Consider the following 23048-nt stretch of genomic DNA (forward strand, 5'->3'; position numbering starts at 1 on the left):
GGAGGCGGGGCCGGGCCGGGCCGGGGGAGGCCCCGCAAGGCCCCGCAGCGCCGGGACAGGCGCAGGGCGGCGGGAGCAGCCGGGACGCGCACGGTACCGGGGTCGGGGGGGCGCGGGGAGGCCGGGGCGCTCCCGGGGCTTGGCCCGGTGGGTACCTTGCCCGGGGCGGGGGGTTTGCAGCGGGGACCCCCCCCCCCCCCCCCGCGGGACAGCCACGTCCTTCCCCTCGGGGGTCCCGCCGGGACCCGGGGCTCCGTCCCCGCTCGGGGAGCCCGCATGGTCGCTCCGGGTCGGTGTAGCGGACGGGGGGTGGGGGTTGGGGACCCCCATCCACAGCCCGCGTCCTCGTTGCTCCATCCGCTGCCGACCGCTCCAGGCCCCGAGGCCCGGGCGAGCCCAGAGGCCGTCCAGCAACCGGCCGGGAGCTCCACACCTGGGGCAGCTCCCCGCGGGGCTGCGGTGGGCTCCGCTCAGCACCCGGCAGCTGGGAACGAAGGCGCCACCACTGCGATGGCAGCGAGGGGCCACCTCTGTCCCCGGCAGCGGGTGACAAAGTGGCCTGAGCCCATATGCCCTCTGACAGCTGCCGCTACTGTGAGCGGATCCCACTGGGACCCCCCTGAGACCCCCGCTTGGAGGGAGAGCAGCCCGGGGGCACTGGCAAACCCACGGCAGCTCCAGTGGGCCAAGAGCAGCTTGTGCTGAGCTCCCCAGCCGGCTTTGGCCAAGGCCGGATGCATGGAGATGCCTGCCAGGCTTGGGGAGGTGGTTGTCTGCCAGCAGCAGAAGTGGTTTTCATCAGGGTTTGTGGGCCAGGCAGGCTCACCCGGTTGCCCAAAGAGGAAGGGCGAGCTGGCGGGGCTGTGATAGGGGAACAGGAGAGCAGGTGTGGATGGAGCCTCTTCTGCAGCCGTTCTCAGCACCAAGCTGCACCTGGGATTGTCTGCGGGCTTGGGGTCGGTCCTGCCCTTTGCTGGGTGCCCACAGGCATGAGCTGAAGCCGGGATGCCTGGGGCTGGGAGCAGCTCTGGAGGATACTGGGAGATGAGATGGGGGAGGACAGCATTGCCTTCCAGCCAGGCTGAAACATGGGGATCACTTGCTTATTTTGCCTGCAAAGGCTGAAATAATAGTGGCCCCTGATGTTAATGAAGGGAAATTATGGCTGTTCTTCAGCTTGGTGGTGTGGCTGGAGGGTGAGGAGGCTCCAGTTGACCTGGGGGCAGCTGGGCTGCATCCACAGCCACCTGAAGGGACGAGGGCAGCTCTGGGAGAGCAGCCAAGGGTTCGTCTTGGATCCGATGCTAACAGCAGCCTGCCCCAGCGTGTAGGGCATGAGAGAGCGAACGAAGGGACGGAAATAGCTTGCTTCCAGCTTCTGACCAATAACCTCCATTGATCAGAGTCTAATAGAAACACAATGGCTCTTTCCGAGAGAGTGGCCTCCTCTTGCATCATGAGATGCGAGATAAGGGCTGGCATTCTTTTTTTTCTCCTGTAATTGATGTTTTGTTTTGAGATGTTTGGAGATACCTTTCGAGGAAGCTCCTCATTGTAGATCAGCATGAGGGGATGCAAACAGCACCAGGGAGGGTGGCGGGGGGCTCCACGCACCCGTGGGAGGTGAGCAAAACAAGCGGCGCCTCCGTTAAGCAATTTCCTGTCAGCAGGGTCGGTCCACGCTGCCTGCCCGGCCACGTCTGAATGAAGTGTCACGCTCTTGTCACACTCGCTGTGGTGAAACAAGGGAGATTTAACATCCTTGATCAGCCCCGAGTGGGGAGGTGACACTCTGCTCTTGTCCCTCAGACGTTGGCAAGGTGATGCTAGCTTGATCCAGAGCCATGTCCAGGTACCTGAAGCACTTCACGGTGGTGGGCGACGACCCTGTGCAGTGGAGCAGCAACTATCAGAAATGGGAGGACGAGGAGGAGGAAGAGGTGGCTGGGGAGAGGCAGCCAGATATGGAGATCAAGCAGGAGCCTACCAGGAGCCACGTTTCCTTCCAGGCCATGATGAAAAAGCTCTTCAGCTCCCACAGGTTTCAGGTGAGGCAGAACAAACCCAGGCCAAAGGGAGATTTGGCTAAAGGCACCTGTGACAGCGGAGCTGATGTGGAATAGAGCTCAAGGCGGGCTGGTAGCAGCACCGAGCTTGTGGGCAGTTGCTGTGCCTGCAAGAATGTCTGCTGCCTCCGAGCTGTGCTGTCCTGTTGGAAACAAGCTGCTCTGCAGCAGGCACAGATGTTTCCTGAGTGGTGACAAGCCTCGGTGCACGCTTGTCACGGCGCAGGTGGAGGCATGTGCTCTCCCCTGGCTCAAGCTCCCCAAGACACCCCATGCCAAGCAGTGGAAAATGGCTGGATTTGGTGGGGAGCCAAGTAGTTTTGTACAGGTGAGACTTTGCATGAATAACCCACTGACCAGGGGCTGTGGGAGTGGGACCACTGGGCGGGAGCAACAGAAAGCTCCTTGAAATACAATTGGCCAAACAGGGGACGTAGGGCACTGGGGCGTGTTTAGCTGAAGGCTGCATCAGCTCTTCGTGCTGATCTGTCTCTGCCGGGAGAGGGTTCACATCAGTTCTTTTCCGCTGACAGATCCTGGTTGTCTGCTTGGTCATCCTGGATGCCTTGTTGGTCCTTGGGGAATTGCTTATGGACTTGAAAATCATCCATCCAGACAAATACAATATAACCCCGAAGGTAAAATGCAAGGAAAGATCAATATGAACCACAATGTCGCTCTCTTTGGTGTTCAAAGCCCGCTAGATAGGAAGTCTGGGCAGGCAGGGCCTGGACCTTCAGCCTTGCCGAGCTGACGGTTGCAGGCACAAGGACAGAGGTCTCACAGGGACTCGTGTGACAGCCCTGCAGTGTGTGGGGCCAACCTGGCTCAGCTCACACAAGTCCATGCAGCAGCTTCATGTTTCATTGGGCTGTGGCAGAGCTGAATCCCTCTCCTCACCCTTTTCCCGGTTGTCTTCACACCTCCTGGTCTGGCTTATCCAAAGCCACTGGCTGCCCAGCTCTGCTCACTCCGGTTGTCCTTCAGAGCAGAAGAAAAGTCCCCAGCCCTCCTCCTCATAGTCAGATCAGTTGTGCCCTTGAGCAGTGGGTTTTCCAGCCTGCCCCACTCATGTGCCTGCAGGAGGGGTTCCTGGCCCTAAACTTGTGCTGTCTTTTCCCAGGTTTTCCATTACCTCTCCCTTTCCATTTTAACCCTCTTCCTGGTTGAGGTGGGATTTAAAGTCTTTGTCTACCGCTGGGAGTTCTTCCACCACAAGTTTGAAGTGCTGGATGGGATTGTCGTCATCGTGTCGTTTATCCTCGATGTAGTCCTCATCTTCCGGGAGCACGAGTTTGAAGCTGTCGGGCTCCTGATACTCCTGCGGCTGTGGCGGGTGGCCAGGATTATCAATGGTAGGTGTGCGTGGCCTGTCAGCTTTCCCTTGTGCATGGTCTGGATTTGGTGACCTTACCTGAATTATCTGGGCTCATGTCTTTGTTCCCCTCTCAAAGCCCTCTGCAAGACCCTGGGGTCGTGCTCTCCCAGTGAACTCAGTTTCACCCATGTGGTTTTTGTTGCTGGAGTGTGGCCTTAATTAGGCTGTAATTTCTTTGAAGCAGCAACAATCTGCTGCTTGTGTTGATCTGATGCCTTGATGATGGGGTCATGGCAGCTGGCCCGGGCTAGTGGAGATGGCCAGCTCTAGCATGGCAGCATCAGGCACGTTCCCCTAAAAACAACCCATAATCTGTTCTTGCGTCCCTCCCTCCTGGAGGAGGGTGGCTCACATCTTAAGTTTGTGTTGTAGGGTCCTTTTGGCAATGTTTCAATGTTTTAACAAGTGAGTAGTGTAAAACCCTACCTTCCTGAATCTACTTCTATAGCAGAGCGGGTTTTATTGCTCTGATGTTCTGCTGTGACTCTGTCATCCCCTCCAGAGATGCTGCAGGGAACGTCCTGATCTCACTCTGGATCTTTCTTGCTTGGATTCAAAGGGTTGAATATAAAAAGAGGAGTAGAAGATGTCCCCAAATCGGACTTTACCGACTCTGCTGTTGTAATTGTAAATTGTTGCAAACAGATGTAAATTCAGACACTTCTGAAACAAGTGTAGCTGGAAGCATTTTCTTCCTTCTCAGGAAAGGAATTTTGGGATTCAGAAAAATGTGGCAATGCGATTGTCCTTAATTCCTGCATCAAACCTCAGCCCAAGTGCTGTCCTGTGCCTACAAGCACACTTTTGGTGAATGGTCTGTACTTGATGCAGCTCTAAGTCTTGTTAGTTGGAATAAAAGCAGAGGATGGCTGAGGTGGTCTGTCGCCTGCAGACCCCAGCTGCCCTTATGATGGGGAGAACATGCCCCTTCAGTGGCAGTGGCTGGGAAAAGGGAAGATGTGAGAGCAGCTTGTGGGGTGTCTTTTTTTTTTTTTTTTTAGTTCAGAGTGAAAGTCAGAGAGAAACCGGATTTGCGTGCAGCTGTGTGAGCCACAGGAACCTCAGTGTCTCTTAACACACCATTTTACAGCAGAAAACCAGTATTGCATTTACAAGTAAATTTCCTTGTCCTTGGATGCTCTGGTTCTCCCCTTCCCCCACCCCCAAGTGTTGCCCACCCACTTGGAGCAACAGAGGGGATGAACAGAACCTGCCCCAAGCTTCTGCTGTTGTGAATCTAAGCCTAGGCACGGTTCGCTGCCTTCAGTCACTGTTGATTGAAAGGGCCCGGGTTACAGGCAGGTGGGGACTGTTTGATGTTATCAATGCAAATAATCAGCACCACCGCTTTGTCTTCAGAGAAGTGAGCCCCCCAACCCTAAGCCTGCTGCCTGTAGCACTAGAAACACAGGCACGCATCAGTGCCTGCCTTCGTGCACGTTGTTGTCAACAGCCAGAGGAGAGTTCTGTCGGGGAGGAAGAACGTGATGTTCTTAATGCTCTTACCAAGCTATTTCCCCCCCTCCCCAATGGAAGAGGGTGGGAAGAAAAAGCCTTCGCTGTGGGGGCTGAGTTCACATGTAATAACCTAACAGTATTTCAGCAGAGAAGTGACACCTCTGCTGTAATGAAAAACTGCGTGCCCTCACTGCAGCTGCACAAGGTGAAGCCAAAACCTTAAGGACCTGATGATGTGCCATGTCCTGTTACACCAGGCAGGAGTGATCGGCCCCGGGGGTGGATGAGCCTTGTGCCCCAGGCTGTGCTGTGCGCAGCTGTTAGAGCAAGCCTCCCAACTACATGAAACGGGCTAAAAACGCAGCCCCTTGTTACAGCAAAGCTGCCAGCTACATCCCCTGGGCTCTGCCAAGGGAGCAAATTCAAATTCAGGATTTGAATGACAGTTTGACTGATTAATTCAGCTCAGAGGCCAGACTGCCTCTTCCCAGCAGATTACTGGTATCTGAATCCCTGGGGTGGCTAATTTAAAACCCTCCTCATTAAGAAAAGCACTTGGGAAGGGTGGTTTGAAGATGACAGAACCAGAGCTTGAGAGGAACACATTTAACTCCTTGAGTACAGACCCTGTGTACTGTTACCCTCCTGCTAGTCGCTGTTTTACATTGTGAAATGAATCCACTGTGAATTGTTTCACAGGAATAATTTTATCGGTAAAGACCCGCTCTGAACAACAAGTGACCAAGCTAAAGCAAGCAAACCTGAAACTTGCAACAAAGATTGAACAACTGGAACACAGCTGCATAGAGAAGGTAAGAGAACACTTCTAATTTAAACAAGGTTACCCGCTGGCTGCTTCCCCCAGGACAAGCTGGCTTGGGATCCTTTTGCAAGGTTGCCACTGTCAGCTTGGTTTCTTCATCAGAAAGCTGTGGGGTAAGCTGGGCTGAAGAACCACAGCCTTGCCTGTCCTGCCATGCTTACCTTTGCTGCTTCTGTTGCAAAGGGATGGCTACCTCTGTCCTACTTACTTTAGCCAGGTTGTCCTGTTTTACTGCAGTGAGATACCTTAAAATAGTTTCCCAGGTTCCCACAGATCTTCCCACTGCTGAAATGTAAGAGCTATATTAATGATTTTACTTTTGTCTCCAACAGGAGCAAGAAATTGAGAGGCTTAACAAGATATTAAAACAGCATGGACTCATGAGCGAGCCAAAATAGGAGGCCAGTTTTCCAAGGCGGAGAGGTCTGCCCTGGAGGGTGCAGTGTTGAAATCTACCAGTCTGACCTGAAAGGTTTTCATGTCTCTCTGCTTTCTCTTGTATAGTGTTGTCTATAAACATTTTCTATTTGACCACCCTTTGATTACATCTTGGGTTTGCAAAAATAGTTTTGCTGGAAAATTAATCATGCATACTCCCTGCAAACAGTGATTTCATAAGATGTTTCTTGCACAGTTGTATAGTCAAAACTGCAAAATAATTTAATAAAGACACATCTTTACAAGCTATACATCCACAAAAGTACCACTTATTTTAAATAATTGAATATTTCAGTGATAATACTCTTTGTTTGCAACAGCTTGTAGAAACATGCAGTACAAACGATAAGAATACAGGCTGGAAAGGTCTTTTCTTCTCTATAAGCTGACCGTTCATCATTAGTACATCTCTTCTTTGCCAACCATTCTTTTCATATTGTTGGTAGTTTCCTCATTTCTGCTGCTGCTTGTGACACTTTATTTATATAACAATCATTTCAAAAATACCAACATACCACTCCTTTAATTGACAATCAAATCAGCACCAAAATAGAGGCAAACATGTGCCATCTTACGTCAAACAGTGCCTTGTTCTCAGCAGCAGATTTGAGTTCTGATACTGTGTTCTCTCATCTCTTCTTCCATTTTAAGTGTTCATTTGTGGCCCGCTGGGCTACAAAGTTCTTTCTGCTTCCACAGCTCATAAATCAACATATTAAAAGAACTGGAATATATAAGAACAGATGTAGGTGAGTGGACTGCTGGGAACAGTTAGACTCCAGAAAAGCCATTAGAAAGCATATTCTAAAGGACCAGGCTGGTGTTTGAACACACTGTGAACTTTTTCAGGTACTAGAAGATCCCTGTGGTGAGACTCTTTTATAGTTGAAGCATAAGATCCAATAAGTGGGAATTTTGAAAGGTGTTGACCGTAGCAGGCGTCACCAGTTGGTTTCAGCTAGAGTCAGCTGGAAGGGTCATTGAGCTTTTCTGAAAGCATAACTTAACTGTTCAGATTTTTAAAGGAAGGTAATTAATTAGAGGTTTGGGAAAAATAGCTAGAAATATGTGGCTTATTCATCTATGAAAATAGATAAAGCAAAGGCCTTATCTAATAGCACATGATTACTTTAATTAACAATTTAGCTCTGCTGTTCACAGAATAATGAAGCCTACTTTCCTTTGGAGCCCTGCTGTGTCCCTGTGCTCTCCCCTTCCCCTCCTGCCTCCACGCTGCTAGGCAGGCAGCTTGGACTAGCGCTACTTCAGAGCAACTGATGTGGGGGAAGGCTGGTGGCTGCACATATGCTGACTGGCCAGCTAGAGCCGCTATAAAGTTCATACTGCAACCTTTTTTCCTCTCGGCAGAGGTATAATTGGGAACTTTGCACTTAACATGATTTTTTTTTTCCCTGCCCTAAAGCTTCTGAGAACCCTCACAAGGGCTCACCCTTTCTCTCTTGGCCAATTTTAACCCAATGTGTCTGCAATTCAGAAGAAACTGATGACCCATCATAGTGACTAGATAAACCTCACTTCTTTAGGAAATGGACTAAAAATCAGAAAAACCAGAATATTCCCTTTTTTTTTTTTTAAATTAATACTTACCTTAGACAAATGGAAAGAAAAAATCAAAGGGTAACTTGGCATTAATGGTGGGCCAAGCTTTATAGCCTGGCTCTGCAGGTGAAGAAATATCAGTGAAAACAACAGAACTTGTTATAGGAATAGTCCTTTCCCTTCCTGAGGGAAGCTGCAATGAAAATACAAGTGGTCATTAGCTTCAGTCTTGTCTTTGCATGACTGCTTTGTTTGGACGGGGTTATATTTTCAGTTGAGATTTATAAAAAGGTTTTATTCATATACAGTTCCATGTCCCTCTTCCTGAATGATGTATAGATTTTTATTGATATGTGTTTTGGCAAGCAGCCCACAGTTGTGTTTGAGTTGGAAGAGTAACTGTTGGGTGTAATACGTACTGCTATGAAGTGCTACCTTTGGATAAAGAGATCAACTGGGTCACTGTCACACAGCTGATACCTAAGCAGGATAAGCCATTCTTTTTATCATAAATCCTGTAATTTAATTACGTACCTGCTTCAATGCGGTGGTAGTGATCATTGCCGTAACATTCACTATTCTGGCTTGTGGATTGACAAGGGATCCATATTTAGTCCACTCCACTTCTATTTCAAGTGATACTGGTATTTGACATGAGCTCTGAAAAGTATTATAAATTCTCTCATTGTCTGACTTGTACCAAAGCAACCGCATTAATTATTCATCTTATTAACCTGGCAGAATGCCCCCAGAAAGCTCACTCTGGGAGGTTACCAGAGCAACTATGCCATGCCTGTGCAGGCAGCACTGGTGCTCGCAGCCTTGGCCCAGGGTGTCCCTGCAGTTGCTCCATAGGTGACAAACTGACTCTGTAACTGCACTTCAAGCAGGACTGTTCTACCTGAGTAGGGCAGGACTTTGGCTCTTAGTGGTAGTGCTGAGCTGGCTCTTTTTAGTAGGAAGACTTATTTCAGTAATACCACTGGGACAGTAGAAAATCCTTAACGCTTCCACAGCAGAATTTTGAAGCCTATAATCTTCAATATTTGTAGGTATTTCTTCTTGAACTGCCAAGTTTCTGGTTAGAGAAATCATTTACTGTTTAGTTGCAAAAGCATGCAAGAAACCTATGTACAAGTTGTCGATGAGGGGGTGCTGTCATTCAGCGTGTGCCAAGCAGCACTGCCTGCCACCAACAGCAGGGACTGCACTGCATCAGGAGGAAAAGGGCTAGTACAGATGATGTTAAGAATAAATGTAGCATTTGGGTCACTCCAGTATGCTGCTGCTGTGCTTTAAAGGATTCTTGCTATCTTACTCTAATCTGGCATTAGAGCACCAAGGAGAACCACTGGTTCTGTTACTTCACTCTTTCAACCTTACCTCTTGTGCTTCATCCCATCTGAAGAGCAAGACTCTAAACTGTGGCTAGAATTCATTTTGTACCTAACGTGGTGTCCTGATCCATAACTGAGGTGCCTGGACACCACCAGCTTGATTAAAAGTAACCTCCTCTTCTACAGCAAGAGCGAAACTCCTCAATAGTGAATATTCCAAGAGGACTTTCCTCCAGTTTGTTTCTGCATAGTTTTTTCCCCATAGCTCTGAGAAGTCTAAGCTGATGCTGCCGTACAGGTACAGATCTCAGGAGACCAGACAGAAGATTGAAGGTAGTGGTGTAACCTTCACCTGTTCTGAGGTGTGGAGGTGAGTTATTGGCACCCAGTCGAGCACATCCTGGGCTTGAGAATTTCCAAACGAGGCCACATATTCAGGAAAGCTTTGTCCCTTCAGTAAATCTAGGATGGTCTGAGTCAAAGGCTGACATTTCATAGCTGCAGTAATTCTTCCAGGAAAAAAAGATGAGTTAAAGCAAAATCCATTGGTTTGGCACAGTAATAATTTCTCCTTGTTCTCATGCACTGTTCAAGCCTTCTGGCTACAGTTGCTAATGTACACAATCTTTTCAAGAGAAAGACCATTGTTAATTAAATGACATTTTTTAATAATTAAATATTCCTACAGCAGTATAAATGTCCTAGGATCTGAACAGATGCTAACAGAAAGGGTTGTCAGAGGGTTAAAAGTACTAGATAAAAAAAAAAAGCCCTCTTACCGTAACTTACAGCCTGATATCACATTATAACCAAATAATACGGGGGTTCTGGCTCCCTGTGCTGCCAGACAGTCCTGGTTGGATGTACTTTGCAGAATGGTAAGTTGACTGTATTTGTTAGTATTCTGAATGATGCCAGATGTAACACACAGTTAAAGGGAAATTCGATACTTGATGTATAGCATAAAAGAAAGAAAGAATCCTTAATCATATCCTTAAAATAGATCTGAAAATGCTATAACAACTCAAGACTCCTCTTACACTGTTAAGAAGCACTACAGCCTACAATGAAGGTCTAAATCTACCTCACTAAGACGACCCAGGAGACTGCAGTCAGAACTGAGTCATTTGCTCCTCCTAAAACATAGCCAGAAAAGCAAACTTTTACTTTTTTTAAAGAACAGATACATTTTATAGATGTCCATTCTAGAAAGTGTTTGTGAAGATGGACCAAAACAAGTGGTACAAACAAACTTTCATCAGGAAAAGGATATCCTTGTGGCCGGAAGCCCGCTCTTACAGGCAGTCCAACAACATAACCAGGATTACCACTGAGAGGAACTGGCTTTGTATTTACCTGCAATGCAAATATTACAGTATTAGTTCTTATCCTGTACTGAAATGGTTGGAAAACACAAATATTTCACTTATTTTAGGATTATTAACTGCCTTGAACAATGCTAGTAGTAAGACTGCTCTGTAAAATTGTAACAGTTCTATAACATTGGGGCAGACTTTGCTTTCACTGGATACAGTAATAGAGAGTCACAAGATGACTCTTCTAAATGTGAAACAGACTTCAGAGACCTTTATTGCCCAGTTCTGAAATGCTGTCTCATTTGCGTATCCAGGGTAAGTTACATTTTACCTTGCTGCTAACAGTTATTCTGATTCAAGTTTAATAAGTTTTGTAATTAAATGTCTTTAAACAAGTCATCCATAACGTCTCCAGCAGTTACCTGAGTAAAGCTGATTTCAAAGCTCTGCTGTATTGAAAGTGCTTCTTTATTAATTGCCCCCAAAACAAAAGAAGCAGCTGCTTCTATTATTTCTCCTGTGTCTGTGTATGTAATGTGATAACTCATCTGAAAATTAAACGTTTTAGATATTAGTTAGAACAGATACATAAGAGTACAAAACTAGAAAAAAGGAATTTAAAACTCTCTTAAGTATTGTTTTCTTCCTTCCTTGCTTAAGAAACACTCAACTACATGGTAAAGATATACTATATCCTCAGTTGCAGTAAGGATGGGCCTAGAAAACAGGAGCAACTGAAGTACTGTTCAGTAGGTGGCTAGTCATTTTACAATGAGTATGCATTAAAAACAAAGACCTGCCTCTATATCCAAGGTAGTGCATGCTTTTATAGGCACATATACTTTGGCACTGATTAGATACCTTCCCTCCAGATGCTGATCTAGCTTTCTCCTACAAATTAAGACACAGGCGTTGGAAATACTGCCTGTTTATTCTAGTTTGTCACTCATTTCCTGTCTGCAAAGAGAAAGTTTCAAGAGCAGCAAGAAAAAAAGCTGTGGTCTGATCTGACGGACAAAAACATGACATTCACAAAGTAGCCAAGTCAGCAGATTTACGCATAAAGGACATTATTGTTACCAAACCAAGCCACCGAGTAGCAACGGTCAGAAACAGATCTAGGGTTGGAGCCTCTTAAAAACTGACTTCTTGATAAACCTCTTCTAAGCATAAGCCCAATGTTCATCTATTTAAGATTAAAAGATGACAACTTGCACTATGTATTCTTCTGTTTCTGCCACCACTGTGCCTGAAGTCATCTTCTCCTAAGCACAATGTAGATTCTAAATTAACGTTATTGTGTTATGTCTTATACACACAGTAATAATAGAAAAGGAGTTCATCTTGTCTCTGTGTTATGTTGCATATAGTTATTATTTTGTTGCAAAATACTCACTTTTATCCCAAAGTCAGTGTTTCTCCTGTCACATTTGCTTTGGAGCTGTCACAATATCTGGAAACTGTGCAAGGCCTTTCTCACATCTTTGTAATATGTGAATCAGAAATTATTTGGTGCATACATGCTTTCCATCAAATGAGAGGAGGAAAAGAACTGTCATACTTACCCCAAGAACTATATTTATGCACAGTTCGTCCAAAATCGTGGGGAGCCTGAGGACATCACTACTGTTAAGTAAAGTCCGCGTTCCATTCAGAGACTGGGCAACTATGGACCGGACAGTAATATTAACCTGAAAAACAAATTAATGTAATTTCTGAATATTGTGTATATTTTTGGCGCTTTTTTGGTATTATTATATTTGTGACTCTTCCACGTTCTGTTCCACAGAGAAGGGCAGTCAATAATTGCCTGAACAACTGCTATGTTACATGTATTGCTGAAATTCAACAGTTCTATTTTTAAGTAACTAGAGAGAGTTACTTAAGAAGAGGGAGTTTTGTATGAGGGGAATGCACCAGGCTTAAATGTTTGCAGGTAGCATAGTATCTTGGAGTTGCTAAGTATTGTTACTGATAGCAAATGATAGAAAATTTTTGATTTAAAGATTAGCGATAACATCTGTGTTCTGATGACATCAGTGAAAAAACTCCCACTAATTATAACTGAATAAGAATTTTGCCCCCAGCTGTTCCAACTAAGTTAGAAGGATACTTACCATCTGACTTGATTTGGGTACCTAGAGGACAATAAAAGAACAAAATCAAACAATAGGAAACATATGACCTTTTTATGACAAACAAATAGCAAAGGTATGACCAATTAAGTAAAGCAGTTAAGGGTTAGCTGCTTTGCCTATTTAACTAACTCTCTATCATTACAATAACTTTTACCTCGTGGGAGTGATTTGATATATACTACAGTATCCAGGCAGTGTGCAAATAACTGCTATTCTTTGTGGCTAGTAGGCAAAATCTTATAGTCCAAGCCTCTTCCTCCCCTGACAGTAACTGGAAAATTTCTTAGTGACTCCCATCAGTTTTCCCTCAGGCCTAGCTTTGACTACATTCCCAATAAATATACAGTGCATTCAATAAGTAGTAGATGAATCTCATGTTTCCCTTGGACACTCTGTTTGCAACTCAGAACAGAGAAACACTGAAAATGTTTACTTGCATCAGAAAGGTGACCTGAGAAAGGCACCTCAGTTTGGCATAACTGTTACCGTGCATCATATTGTTTCACCTACTGAGGGCGTCAGAGAACATTGTTCCTATTGCAGACCTGTGCAAAAACACTTCTAACTATTCATAGACTGACAGTTTAGGAAGTTTGCCAGGCTGTTCCTACCCAAAGAAATGAAGAGCTTTTGTTGTCCCATTCTGATGGTAATAAGTCCATAGTTTCATGGTCTCTAAACAAAGAAATAAGCAGCGAGTAGCCATTTTGTTATAAAGCACAGGGACATGCACTGTTGCCCCACTGGAAAATTTCCACCAAATTTTCATGGAAAGGCAGAAATGTCGGACCAAGGTCATCAATCAGGTCTGCAGAATACTCACACAGAGCACCATTTTGTCAAAAGTTTTATTTTTGTGACTACCCAATGAGTGTTTGATTCACAGCTTTGGGAAGGGACCAAAAATTATACTCTGACCATGAAGGAAGTTCTGCAGAATTATTACAGGATACAGAGCCTGGTCTGCTCATCTAACATTAGGGCAGATAATTCCTACAAGCTGGAGACCTGAAGGTGATGCAGGTAAAGTCTGTCACGCACTGTCACATACTTATATCAACATTCTGAGGTACAGCTCAGCCATCAGAATCAGCTGTGTGACTAAAAGTGCTTGTAAAGGTTAGAGTCGTCCTTCAGGGAAGCATGCTGGTTCTGACTAGGATAGAGGGAGTGATCGCAGCTCCTAAAATTCTATTTATCTGTGACTAGGGTGATGAATTATGTTTCTGTAGGTCACTGGCAGACAGCACTCCAGCCTCACTGCTGCCTCCCACTGACTCATCTTCCCACCAGCCAGGGAGGCAAGCAGAAGCAGGCAGCAGCGCATTGCTCTGGCAGCCCCACAGTACACACTAACCATAATATGAAGCATCACAACATTATGAGCATCTTTCCTGGTTGAGGGATCCAAGCACCCCAATGCCCCTTGAGTAAGCTGGACAGTCAAGGGCAGGGAGCTGAGATGAACTGTGACAACTGAAGACCTTCATATCACTCAAGGTGCCAAGCCTGGCAGTGAGTACGGGCTCATAACAGTGGGGTTTTCTGAAGGAACTGCTGTACCAGTCCTCCCACCGGGGTCTCCAGCAAGCCTTCCTGGGTTGCTCTGTTTTGCCATTTCTTTTGCCAGCAGCTCCACCTGCTGGCACTGGAAGGGCTCCCTGCTCTGCCCTGTGACCACCCTGTCCTCAACACCAAGTCACTTCTCTACTGTCACAACGCATCTTCAGCTCCCTTTGGGGAGGGGGGTCTCCTACAAACCATGTCTAGCATCTATCCAGCCTTCTCCAGGTCTTGCATCTGATCCTTCCTGAATCTCTGATGCACTTTGGACAGAAGTCTGACCTCTCCTAAGCTGGGCCACTATAACTGGCAAACAGCACGTGGGTAATGTGTTATGTACTGTTCTAGCGAGGAAGCAGAACTCATCTTTTAATTCAAAAACATTCAGCTGCTTGGAGCCTGTCCTGACACATGCTTTTTATTTTCTGGTTCTGCATCCACCAAGAACTCTAATTTTGGGTGCACATGGAAACACTCAAAGCCCTTCTGAGGCAGAGTTTTTTCCACCTCCTCCACAGTAGGATGATCAAAAGCTAACATTTTTGAACAACCCTTTGCTGGTTTCAATGAGGTCCTCAAAGATCGGGAGAATGATCCCACCTGTGAGAATGTGAACTACTTAGTGGGCTTTCCTTTACCATTGATAGCTTTGGAATCTGTGAGGAGACCAGAAGGGCTCTTTAAGCAGTGACTCACTATGGAATACTAATTAATTTAAATAATTACATAAATTAAAAGCATTTTAATGGTGGAGCATATGCTGTTTCTTGATGACCTTCAACTTCTGGAAGGAGCTATCAGATTATGTACTTCCATTTCAATTTTGCATACACGATTTCTTTGTCTTCCTGCATATCTGCAAAGGGGATTTATTTATACATAAGAGATCCCCCTCCAGTTCAAAAAGGAATGAAAAAGCTTTGAAAAATAACCACAGACTGGATTTGGTAGTAGGCTGGATACAAACAAATTTGCTCTCAGTGCGGTAAAAGGTCATGTTCTTGGAGGAGTATAAGGAAGGCGTAGCATGCATGGGCAATACCTCACTATTAAAAACTGAAGCTTGTAAGAAAGGTACATAAGGCAGAGGATTAAACCTTACACAAATCTTTAAGCACAAATGTTTACCAACTTTTTAAAAACCAGACTTCTTAGAATTATGCACTCTGGTAATAGGCTTGTTAGAAAAGCTTAAACATGCACAAAAGCATAAAACTGTTGCCATTGCAGCAAGCACTAGCTCAGTGATACAAGCTTGTCTCTTCAAGACTGTTATTTTTGTTGGCTAAGCAGGGGACAGTAAATGCTTCTGTTACCAAAGCTTAAAGAAAAGACATTTCCAAAGGCTTTCTGTATACAAGCCTGTTGCATAGAGACAATTTTTTCCCAACTCGCAATTTAAAAAATCCAAATAAAACACCAAATCCTTTCGTAAATACAAGTTACTTAATTCTAGAGACACAAAAAGATATGTAATATCAACAGTCAGCTATATGTTTCAAGTCATACTTACTGCCAAAATGCTGGAGTTGATATAGAACAGCATACTAACTGCTTGAATGTTGCCACAGTTTTCCGCACTTACTGACCTAGTGCATTTTGTAGCCTGGTTTACTAAAAATGCTGAAAAGTCACAAAGTAAATGAAAGAGTATTTATGAAAAACTGAAGTATAAGCAAAGGCAAAGGTGAAGGTAATTTCTACTGCAGGTAAGGTTTTTTATGAGCTATAAAGAATGATACTTTCTTAGATTCTCCAGAAATGCTATGGGTCAAAATATTACTTCTTAACAATAGAAGCTTAATAAAAGCTAGAAGATTTATACTTCATTTTTGAGATCTCATAAGATTTTTTTTTTCTCTACAAAAGACTTCAGTTTTCCTATGGTCATCATCATGACTGTTATGATACCATATTTAATAATAACAGTGGGTTTTGGAAAATGCAGGTGTGTGCTTTTGGTTGTGGTTGTAACTTCTTGTCTTTTTTTCTTGCCCCTCCCCCTCTGCAGATTTTCAGGAAACTGTGTGAAAGGTTAAAATATACAGCTCAAGCCTGTAAGTCTGACTTGACTTGCATTCAGGCTGTGAAAGAAACCTCATTGTACCAAAGGGACATCTTACAAAGGTTGCCCCGTTAGGACTTGCTTTGTGTAATACCCTCTTCCCTCGTGGTGTCACCCTTGTACTATTTTATTAAACTAATTCTGCCAAATAGGATGTTTTATTATTGCATTAACAACTCATTAACAAAACTCTCAAGGCTTTACATATCTAACTTTGAACGTTTCATATAGTTCCAATCTATGTCTAAAAAACCCCCATAGAAACAGAAGCTGTTTGAAAAACATTTGTTAATAAATTTTTATCTGCATTTACATTTGTGTGTGTGCCAATTTACTGGCTAAGTTCAAATCAGAGCAGAATACTCTAAAACAAATAAACTGGAATTCAAATGCATTTTCTAACCTGCAGGATTCGCATCAGAGCACCAAGAGGTGACAACAGGACTAGGTAGTCTTAGAAATGTATCCACTGTCTGTATAGGAACACCATACTGCCAAATAAAACAACATATCTAAGTATATAGGTGTGTTTCAGTCCAGGGAAAGTTTTAGAGCATTTGTGTTAACAATAAATCTGAATAAAAGAAGTACTTATTTCCACTATATCTGTCAATGCTGTATACTACTTTGTGCATCAATTCTTAAGCCACTGCTAACAGCTTCATGTTTACAATAGCAAAACAGCTACTTATTTTTCAAAGATCTTGAAAATCTCGTTCACTTTTTAAGTGAGCTAACACAAAATGCTACACTTCTTATTTGTACATTTCTATACTTAAAGATCAAAATAAAGTTTGTCTTTTCCAGGAGAACTGCGTTTTTTTTTTAAAGCAGATGCAAACAACGCTCACTTGTTCTTTTATGGAACGATCTAATGCTAATTGAATCAGATAATTATTTACCTTGTATCTGTAAGTTTCATTCACATCAGAAGGATTTTGAGCATCTGTGTTCATGTTCCAGCTGTCAGGCTCAGCACTGAAAGAAGTACTTCCAAACTGCTGAAGCAACTGATCAAAGTTTTCAGAAGTAGGTATTTCAGGGGAACTGAAGGAGAGTGCTTGTTTATCTGCCAAAACATTTTAAAGAATGAGAGAACTTTCGGGATAAAAGATACGGAAACAGTATTTAGTAACAATTTTTCCTTCCGGACTTGTTAAAGACTCCGTTACAGAAAAATATCAGCATAATTTTTCTTAAAGAAAAGTTTTCTCTTTTCTGTAAGAGAAAAGCTAGGCAGGATCTTAATTTGTAATTTCACCCAGATCCATGAAAGCACAAACTTAAACTTAAGGAAAGAAGGAAGTCCCCTTCTTTCAAAATCACGCTTTCTAACAGTGGAAGTTCCAAAACAAAGACATGCCAATTAGTATCTACAGTTTCCATGCCAAGTATTCAGATGACTACTGCACAGTCATAATTAAATTAAGAGAATATAGTACTGATCACTTCTTACTTCCCTGCAAGTCACTTCAAAGCTGGGCATAAAGGCTTTGTACCACTGGTGACTATTATGTAGTTACAGTAACAGATCGGGAAGGAGTCAGCCTCCCTGTGACACAACTTTAGGTGTCATTTATTGAGGTAAATTCTTTACCAAGAAAAAACCCAGAAAACATTTTTTTTTTCCAACAAAGACGACTAAGAGAGTGCAAGATGTTTTAACTCCATAGTTTCACAAGTGAAAAGATTACAATTTATGGACGGTGAGCGTACAAAATAACCAATTTTCTGACAGGTTTAGTTACTTTTAATTTTAGTCTGTTTCTGGTACCTACAGAGTTTATAAAAACAGCAGCACGATGCTTAATATTAGCAACAACACTACTTACAGTTTGCAGTGTGAATGCAGAAAACACTGGGATTGACTTGATCAATTAATTTAAATATCCTTTCTGGTGGATTTGCTCCAACATCAAGTGAATATATAGCAGCTTTCTGACTACAAAGACGGCTGTCACCTCTGCAAACAATAATAATAAAATCAATGATCCACTAGAAGTTAGTATTGATCATATTTTAAAGTTGTTCTCATGTGTTCAGTTTTTTATACTGAGTTCTTTGTAATAAAAAATAAAGAACTCTCCAAAGTGTCTTATCTAACAGAGATAGCAGTGTGAGCCGGAACATGAAGAAAGGTAAGAGACAGAAAAGGGGGAAGGGAAGTGCCTGACAGTAATAATATTAGAGCTAAAATGACAAGTTGGATGGGATCCAGATGGTGTGAGACACCATAAATGCAGGGTGCACCACAGGCTATACACAGCTCCGAAGCACTTTTATTTTTACAACACAAGTGGGGAGTATGACCTTTAGGGTAACGTGATGGCATATAGACCAGTAAAAAGGTCAGTTTTGTGAATATTGGAATAATACTCCCTTTGGGGTGGAGGAGAGGCAGGAAAAAGTCGTACTTGAGATGCACATAAAAGAAATGGCAGAGTAAGAAACAGAGGGGTGAAATAACCCATACAACCTAGGAAAAGTATTTGTAGATGTGCCGTGGGTTCAGCAGCAGCAGCCCAGAACTGCAGTAGGCTGCACAGTAAATGTGCCAGTTCATACCCTGAAAAGTACTGGTGTGTCCTACTTGCTAGAAATACAAGATGACAAACCTTGTGAAACTGGTATCTTAGGCAGAGTTGAAACAGTCAAGGACAGATACCGAAGAAGTGAAATGGCTTTTAGAAATTACTTCCTGAGCATGGCTTAAAAGCATTAAACTTTTCCGTTTGTTAGTAGGATCACATCACAAATCAAACACCCTTTTTCCCCTGTTTCAGAGACCAGCTAGTCTCTCATTTGTGATCAGTCAAATCCTTTCAGTAACTAACGCAATTATGCAAACGTATATAAATGTAGATGTAAATAGTGAGATCCACAATACTTGCAGTCATCGAAAATCCCATGGATTTTTATGCAAAAATGAACATTTTACACAAAAGAATTCAGGGAAAGAAACACAACTTCATTTCACGCATTTCTAGTTGACAAAGACAGAATAGTCACCTGAGATAATTAAACTGTCACTCAGGGAGGCGTTGATTAGACCTTTCTGATATATATAAGTACCTATAAATGGGTAGCAGTAGTCATTGTGTGCAAGAACAATAAGAAAAGGCAGTCTGGGGTGACTTCTAATTCAAATTTCAAAGCACTGAGAATAAACTACAGTGTTCAGATTGGCATATTTTATGCAGAAGGTGGGTTGAAGAAATGTACTTAGTGTTCTGAGAAGTCACCAAGTGAGTTTTACATTACAATTTTGAAGTGAGCTTTCTTAACTCCTTTTTGAGAGAATGAAATTGGGTAAAGGTGCTTCCAGATAAACTGCAAATAGCAAAGAAACAACTACAGGCATTACTTCATTGATAAAAGGCTACATTTTACTGTTTGTAAAGTGACAGACTGGCAGTAAGGCAGCAGGTTGGGACACTGACTTGTAAAACTAGGATCAGAATGATGCTCATGCTACTTCATTAAGCCCTGAATTGATCAACTTTCTAGCTGATATCATAAACCATAATGGAAGAGGCTGCTGATAAATCGCTGATGACCTACGGAGGTGGCCAGATGGTCTCCATGATATCAGCTTCCTTAACTTCCAGACACTGTTATAGTGATGAAAGTGTAAAGAGGAATTATTCTTCCCCCAACAGAAGGCATCACCACCTAAGCGCCCACAGACAGTAGCACATGAGTTTAGGAAAGAGGGAATAAGTGAATGATAAATTGGGGTGGGAGGCCAGTTTGCTCTTCTATCTGGTTGGGGCCAAAAGTTTACAAGCCTAGTGCTGGAAGGACTGGTAACAGGTAGGCAGGAGTTAGGATGGAGCGGGGTTATGAATTGGTAAAAGGAGAGGATAGAGCCCTTATAAAGGCATGCAGCAAATAAAACAGGATTTTGTATTTCATATAGCTATTTATCCACTTACATGACAATAGGAACTGAGCATGTAGTGAAGAGACTGAAATCTGCTGCACTGCAATCAGGGTCACAGCAGCAATTTACATCACACTGTGCCACCAACAGATCACAAACACACAGCTTGGCAACTGGAGGAGAGATTTAAATTAGAATTAGAACTGGAACTTTACACATAACAGCATGTTCCCCAACACTTTCATTTTTCACCTCGCCTTATTTTTGACAATGGTCAAAAGTCTATATCCAAATTCACGTGCTTTTTTTTTTTTAAAGTAATTTTTAAAAGCCATCTTTTCTGCTACTTAGCAAACCTATGTGGAATGCTAACAAAATCAAGGGCATAATTTTCTGTAGTCAAAAACCAACTTGAGTTAATAAGAATTTTGAAGGTTAGAAAATATACTCAGCTCTGCAGAGAAAAAAAGAAAGAAATACAAACCCTGTATGCTTATCTACTTGTTTCAGCTTATGGCGGGGGGGGGACGGGGAGGGAAGAAACATTTTGATAGTGAGATGTTTACAAGCATTAGCATGTCCCAGGGTCCAGTAATAGATTTTCCTGATGTGCCAGAATAACCATGGTTGACTTCTTTGGAATTGTTTTTTCTCTCTGTCTTTAGATACTGTGAAATATTGTAATAATACAGAAAGCAATTGCTAGCAATACTGTAAACTATCTTGGTAAAATACACTTGGAAGCTTTTTAAAACATTCTTAGGTTTTCAAGTTTATAAATTCAAAGAACAGATATTACTCTACTGAACTGTTTAGGAGAGTTGCTGTTCTACTATAAATCTAAACAAACGTAGCACAGAATGTTGAAAATTAAGACCAACACTCTGTAGGCAAGACATTCAAAGAAAGCTCATTTTTACAGCTCTGCTTCTTTTATTTCAACTTGACTGTTGCCCATTTCTCTACAGCCACTTGGATGCTCTCTGACCATCTGAACAGTATCCAGGTATTTCCTGGAACCTCTGAAGTTCTGGCTGTTCTGTCAGCCGGGTTTAGCAGCGGAATCCTTAGCTCACCTCGTAAACAAGAGAAGTTTAAACATGGATGATTAGATTGCACAGTTATCTCTCTCAGATCAGGGATTTAAGTTTCTTTTCCCTAAGGAGGCACGTGCTGGGACAACGTGTTTAATTTGGCAAATAATCTGGGGAAGCTGAACTGATGGCAACGACACTGGGAAATCAAAAGTTAAATGAAAGTATACCTACCAATTAAAAAACAGTGGGAAACGCTTTCTGACAGCACAAAAAAAATCTGTGATTGGTATTGCCATAGCGCTAGTACATACCCACAGAGCTGGGGATGAATTAGGAATCTAGGGGCAAACTGCGTGCACATCCAGCTCGGTGTGTAAGCGGCAATTTCCAAGCACATCGGGGGCGCGCCTGGGCCTCCCCCGCGAGGCCAAGCTCTGCCCTGCGGGCTCGGCGCAGGGTGCTGGGTGGGCAGGAGAGCTTGCCCTCGCGGGACTCTGCGCGCCGGCATCAGCCTGCCCAGCACCCAAAGGCTGTGCGGGGCTTGCTGAGCCTGCCTGCCTGAGGAGGCTCCGAGCCTTGGCTGGAGTGGGTGCTGCTAGAGAGGTGTGCTCAGAGCAGCCCTGTAGCACAGCCCGGTAAATCCCCGGGCGATCCCGGCGAGAAGGAGGGCAGCTGGCGCGCAGGCTTGTCGCAGCCCCGGGCGGCTACAATGGGAGCCGGAGAGGGGGAGAAGGGCCCAGCAACGACAGAAGGCCCGAGAGAGGCGGTGAGAAGCGCTCCCCTTAACCCAGGAAGGGCCGCCGGTGCCCCGCAGACCCAACCCGCAGCACCCCGCCGAGCACCCACCATCCGTGACCGGAGCCGGCCCGCTGCGGGGCCGCGCCCGGGCAGCAGCGCGGGTCTCCGGTAGCGCTGCAGGGCCCGCCTCACTGACCGCAGGCTCCACGCTCGGCTCCGCTGCCCGGAGCGGCAAGAGGAGGATGAGGAGTAGAAGGGTCCCTAGCCTCAGGGCCGCCGCCATGGCGGCCGTTCCCGGGCCGCCCGTAGCAACGGCGCCGTTACCAGGGAACGCGGAGCATCATGGGAAGGGCGTGTCCCGACCCCTCCCAGGGCATCACGGGGCACGGGGGGGGGGGGTCTGCGGCCGCGGGGCATGATGGGAAGGCGGTGGTGCAGCCCAGGCGCTATGGCGGGAGCGGAGGTGAGGCGAGGCTGTGCCTGGCTTCCATGATCTACCGCCTCCTTCAGCGAGGGGAGACTTGGGGTGAGGCTACACACTAGGCCTTTGGCTGACATGGCTTCCTGTGAGACCTCCTGCTTGCCTCACCACTGCTACTTTGTGGTGGTCTCAGGTGTCCACTCATGCCACCCAGCCCCTTCAGGAACAGCTCAGTGTGGCAGTAATCTGGGTGTCAGCGGGCCCTCAGTACCAAGCCAAGGGCAACAGGAAAAGATTTAAGGTGTAGTAACCTCCAGACACACCATAAGTTACACTTAAGCGTAAGCCATGTACATGGTTTGGGCAAAAATACTGGAAGGACATACACAAAAAACTGAATGTGGGGAATGGCCCCTTGTGAGCTACAAAACCCTACGTTCAGCCTATTTTTGCAACTTTGTTTTTAGTAACCTGCTTTTCGTAAGCTAATTTTTAGTCTCATCAATTTCTCCTTTTCAAAATGCATGGGTCCTTCATGCTCAGTGTCCGTTAATTAATCTCATGAATAATCTTGTAATAGATACATAAATTTTTATACTAATTTAGAAAAAAATGAGCTAGAGAGTGATTAAATGATTAAGGTTATCTTAGAAATGTTAACATCCAGGTTTCAAGTCTAACCAAGAGACAACTTTTTTAAATTAAACTTGCTGAAGTTTGAATTCTGCATTATCTGATCAAAAGCAACTTTACATTTGTTCCTGTATTAAACTGACAAGGACATCATTACACAATATTTCTTATTTTTCTGTTCATTCTTATCATCT

The 23048-nt window shown here is 44.4% G+C and overlaps 2 protein-coding genes across 3 annotated transcripts; one reads left to right on the forward strand and one right to left on the reverse strand.

The window, feature by feature from the left end:
- HVCN1 (hydrogen voltage gated channel 1) lies at positions 1-6425 on the forward strand. 2 transcript variants are annotated; one of them, XM_075109895.1, is made up of 6 exons: positions 1-93; positions 1810-2048; positions 2600-2704; positions 3190-3421; positions 5602-5714; positions 6058-6425. In XM_075109895.1, the coding sequence occupies exons 2-6, from the start codon at positions 1845-1847 to the stop codon at positions 6121-6123; spliced, it is 720 nt and encodes a 239-aa protein (XP_074965996.1). In that variant the 5' UTR covers positions 1-93; positions 1810-1844; the 3' UTR covers positions 6124-6425. The 2 variants fall into 2 exon arrangements, with proteins under 2 accessions (XP_074965996.1, XP_074965997.1); XM_075109896.1 differs by having other exon boundaries at positions 74-147.
- On the reverse strand, positions 6360-22164 carry TCTN1 (tectonic family member 1). The gene is made up of 15 exons (XM_075109894.1): positions 21909-22164; positions 20078-20198; positions 17975-18105; positions 17045-17211; positions 16546-16633; positions 15591-15700; positions 12494-12514; positions 11942-12067; positions 10799-10924; positions 10334-10416; positions 9840-9980; positions 9413-9569; positions 8258-8383; positions 7772-7916; positions 6360-6887 (listed from the first exon to the last, which is right to left on the reverse strand). The coding sequence occupies exons 1-14, from the start codon at positions 22081-22083 to the stop codon at positions 7773-7775; spliced, it is 1716 nt and encodes a 571-aa protein (XP_074965995.1). The 5' UTR covers positions 22084-22164; the 3' UTR covers positions 6360-6887; position 7772.
- Positions 22165-23048: the final 884 nt, after the last annotated feature.

This window comes from Phalacrocorax aristotelis, chromosome 15 (assembly GCF_949628215.1).
Source record: "Phalacrocorax aristotelis chromosome 15, bGulAri2.1, whole genome shotgun sequence".
Taxonomy (NCBI): Eukaryota; Metazoa; Chordata; class Aves; order Suliformes; family Phalacrocoracidae; genus Phalacrocorax; species Phalacrocorax aristotelis.

Bases quoted from the DNA above. Each gene is read 5' to 3' on its own strand.
- HVCN1 (XM_075109895.1), top strand. From the start codon at position 1,845: ATGTCCAGGTACCTGAAGCACTTCACGGTGGTGGGCGACGACCCTGTG. The intron at 2,705-3,189 runs GTAAAATGCAAG...GTCTTTTCCCAG, and splicing joins AATACAATATAACCCCGAAG to GTTTTCCATTACCTCTCCCT. The intron at 3,422-5,601 runs GTAGGTGTGCGT...ATTGTTTCACAG, and splicing joins GGTGGCCAGGATTATCAATG to GAATAATTTTATCGGTAAAG.
- TCTN1 (XM_075109894.1), bottom strand. From the start codon at position 22,083: ATGGCGGCGGCCCTGAGGCTAGGGACCCTTCTACTCCTCATCCTCCTC. The intron at 17,212-17,974 runs GTAAGTAGTGTT...ATGTTTTGGCAG, and splicing joins CTGCATTCACACTGCAAACT to ATAAACAAGCACTCTCCTTC. The intron at 10,417-10,798 runs GTAACTGCTGGA...TTTGCATTGCAG, and splicing joins TTGAAATCAGCTTTACTCAG to GTAAATACAAAGCCAGTTCC.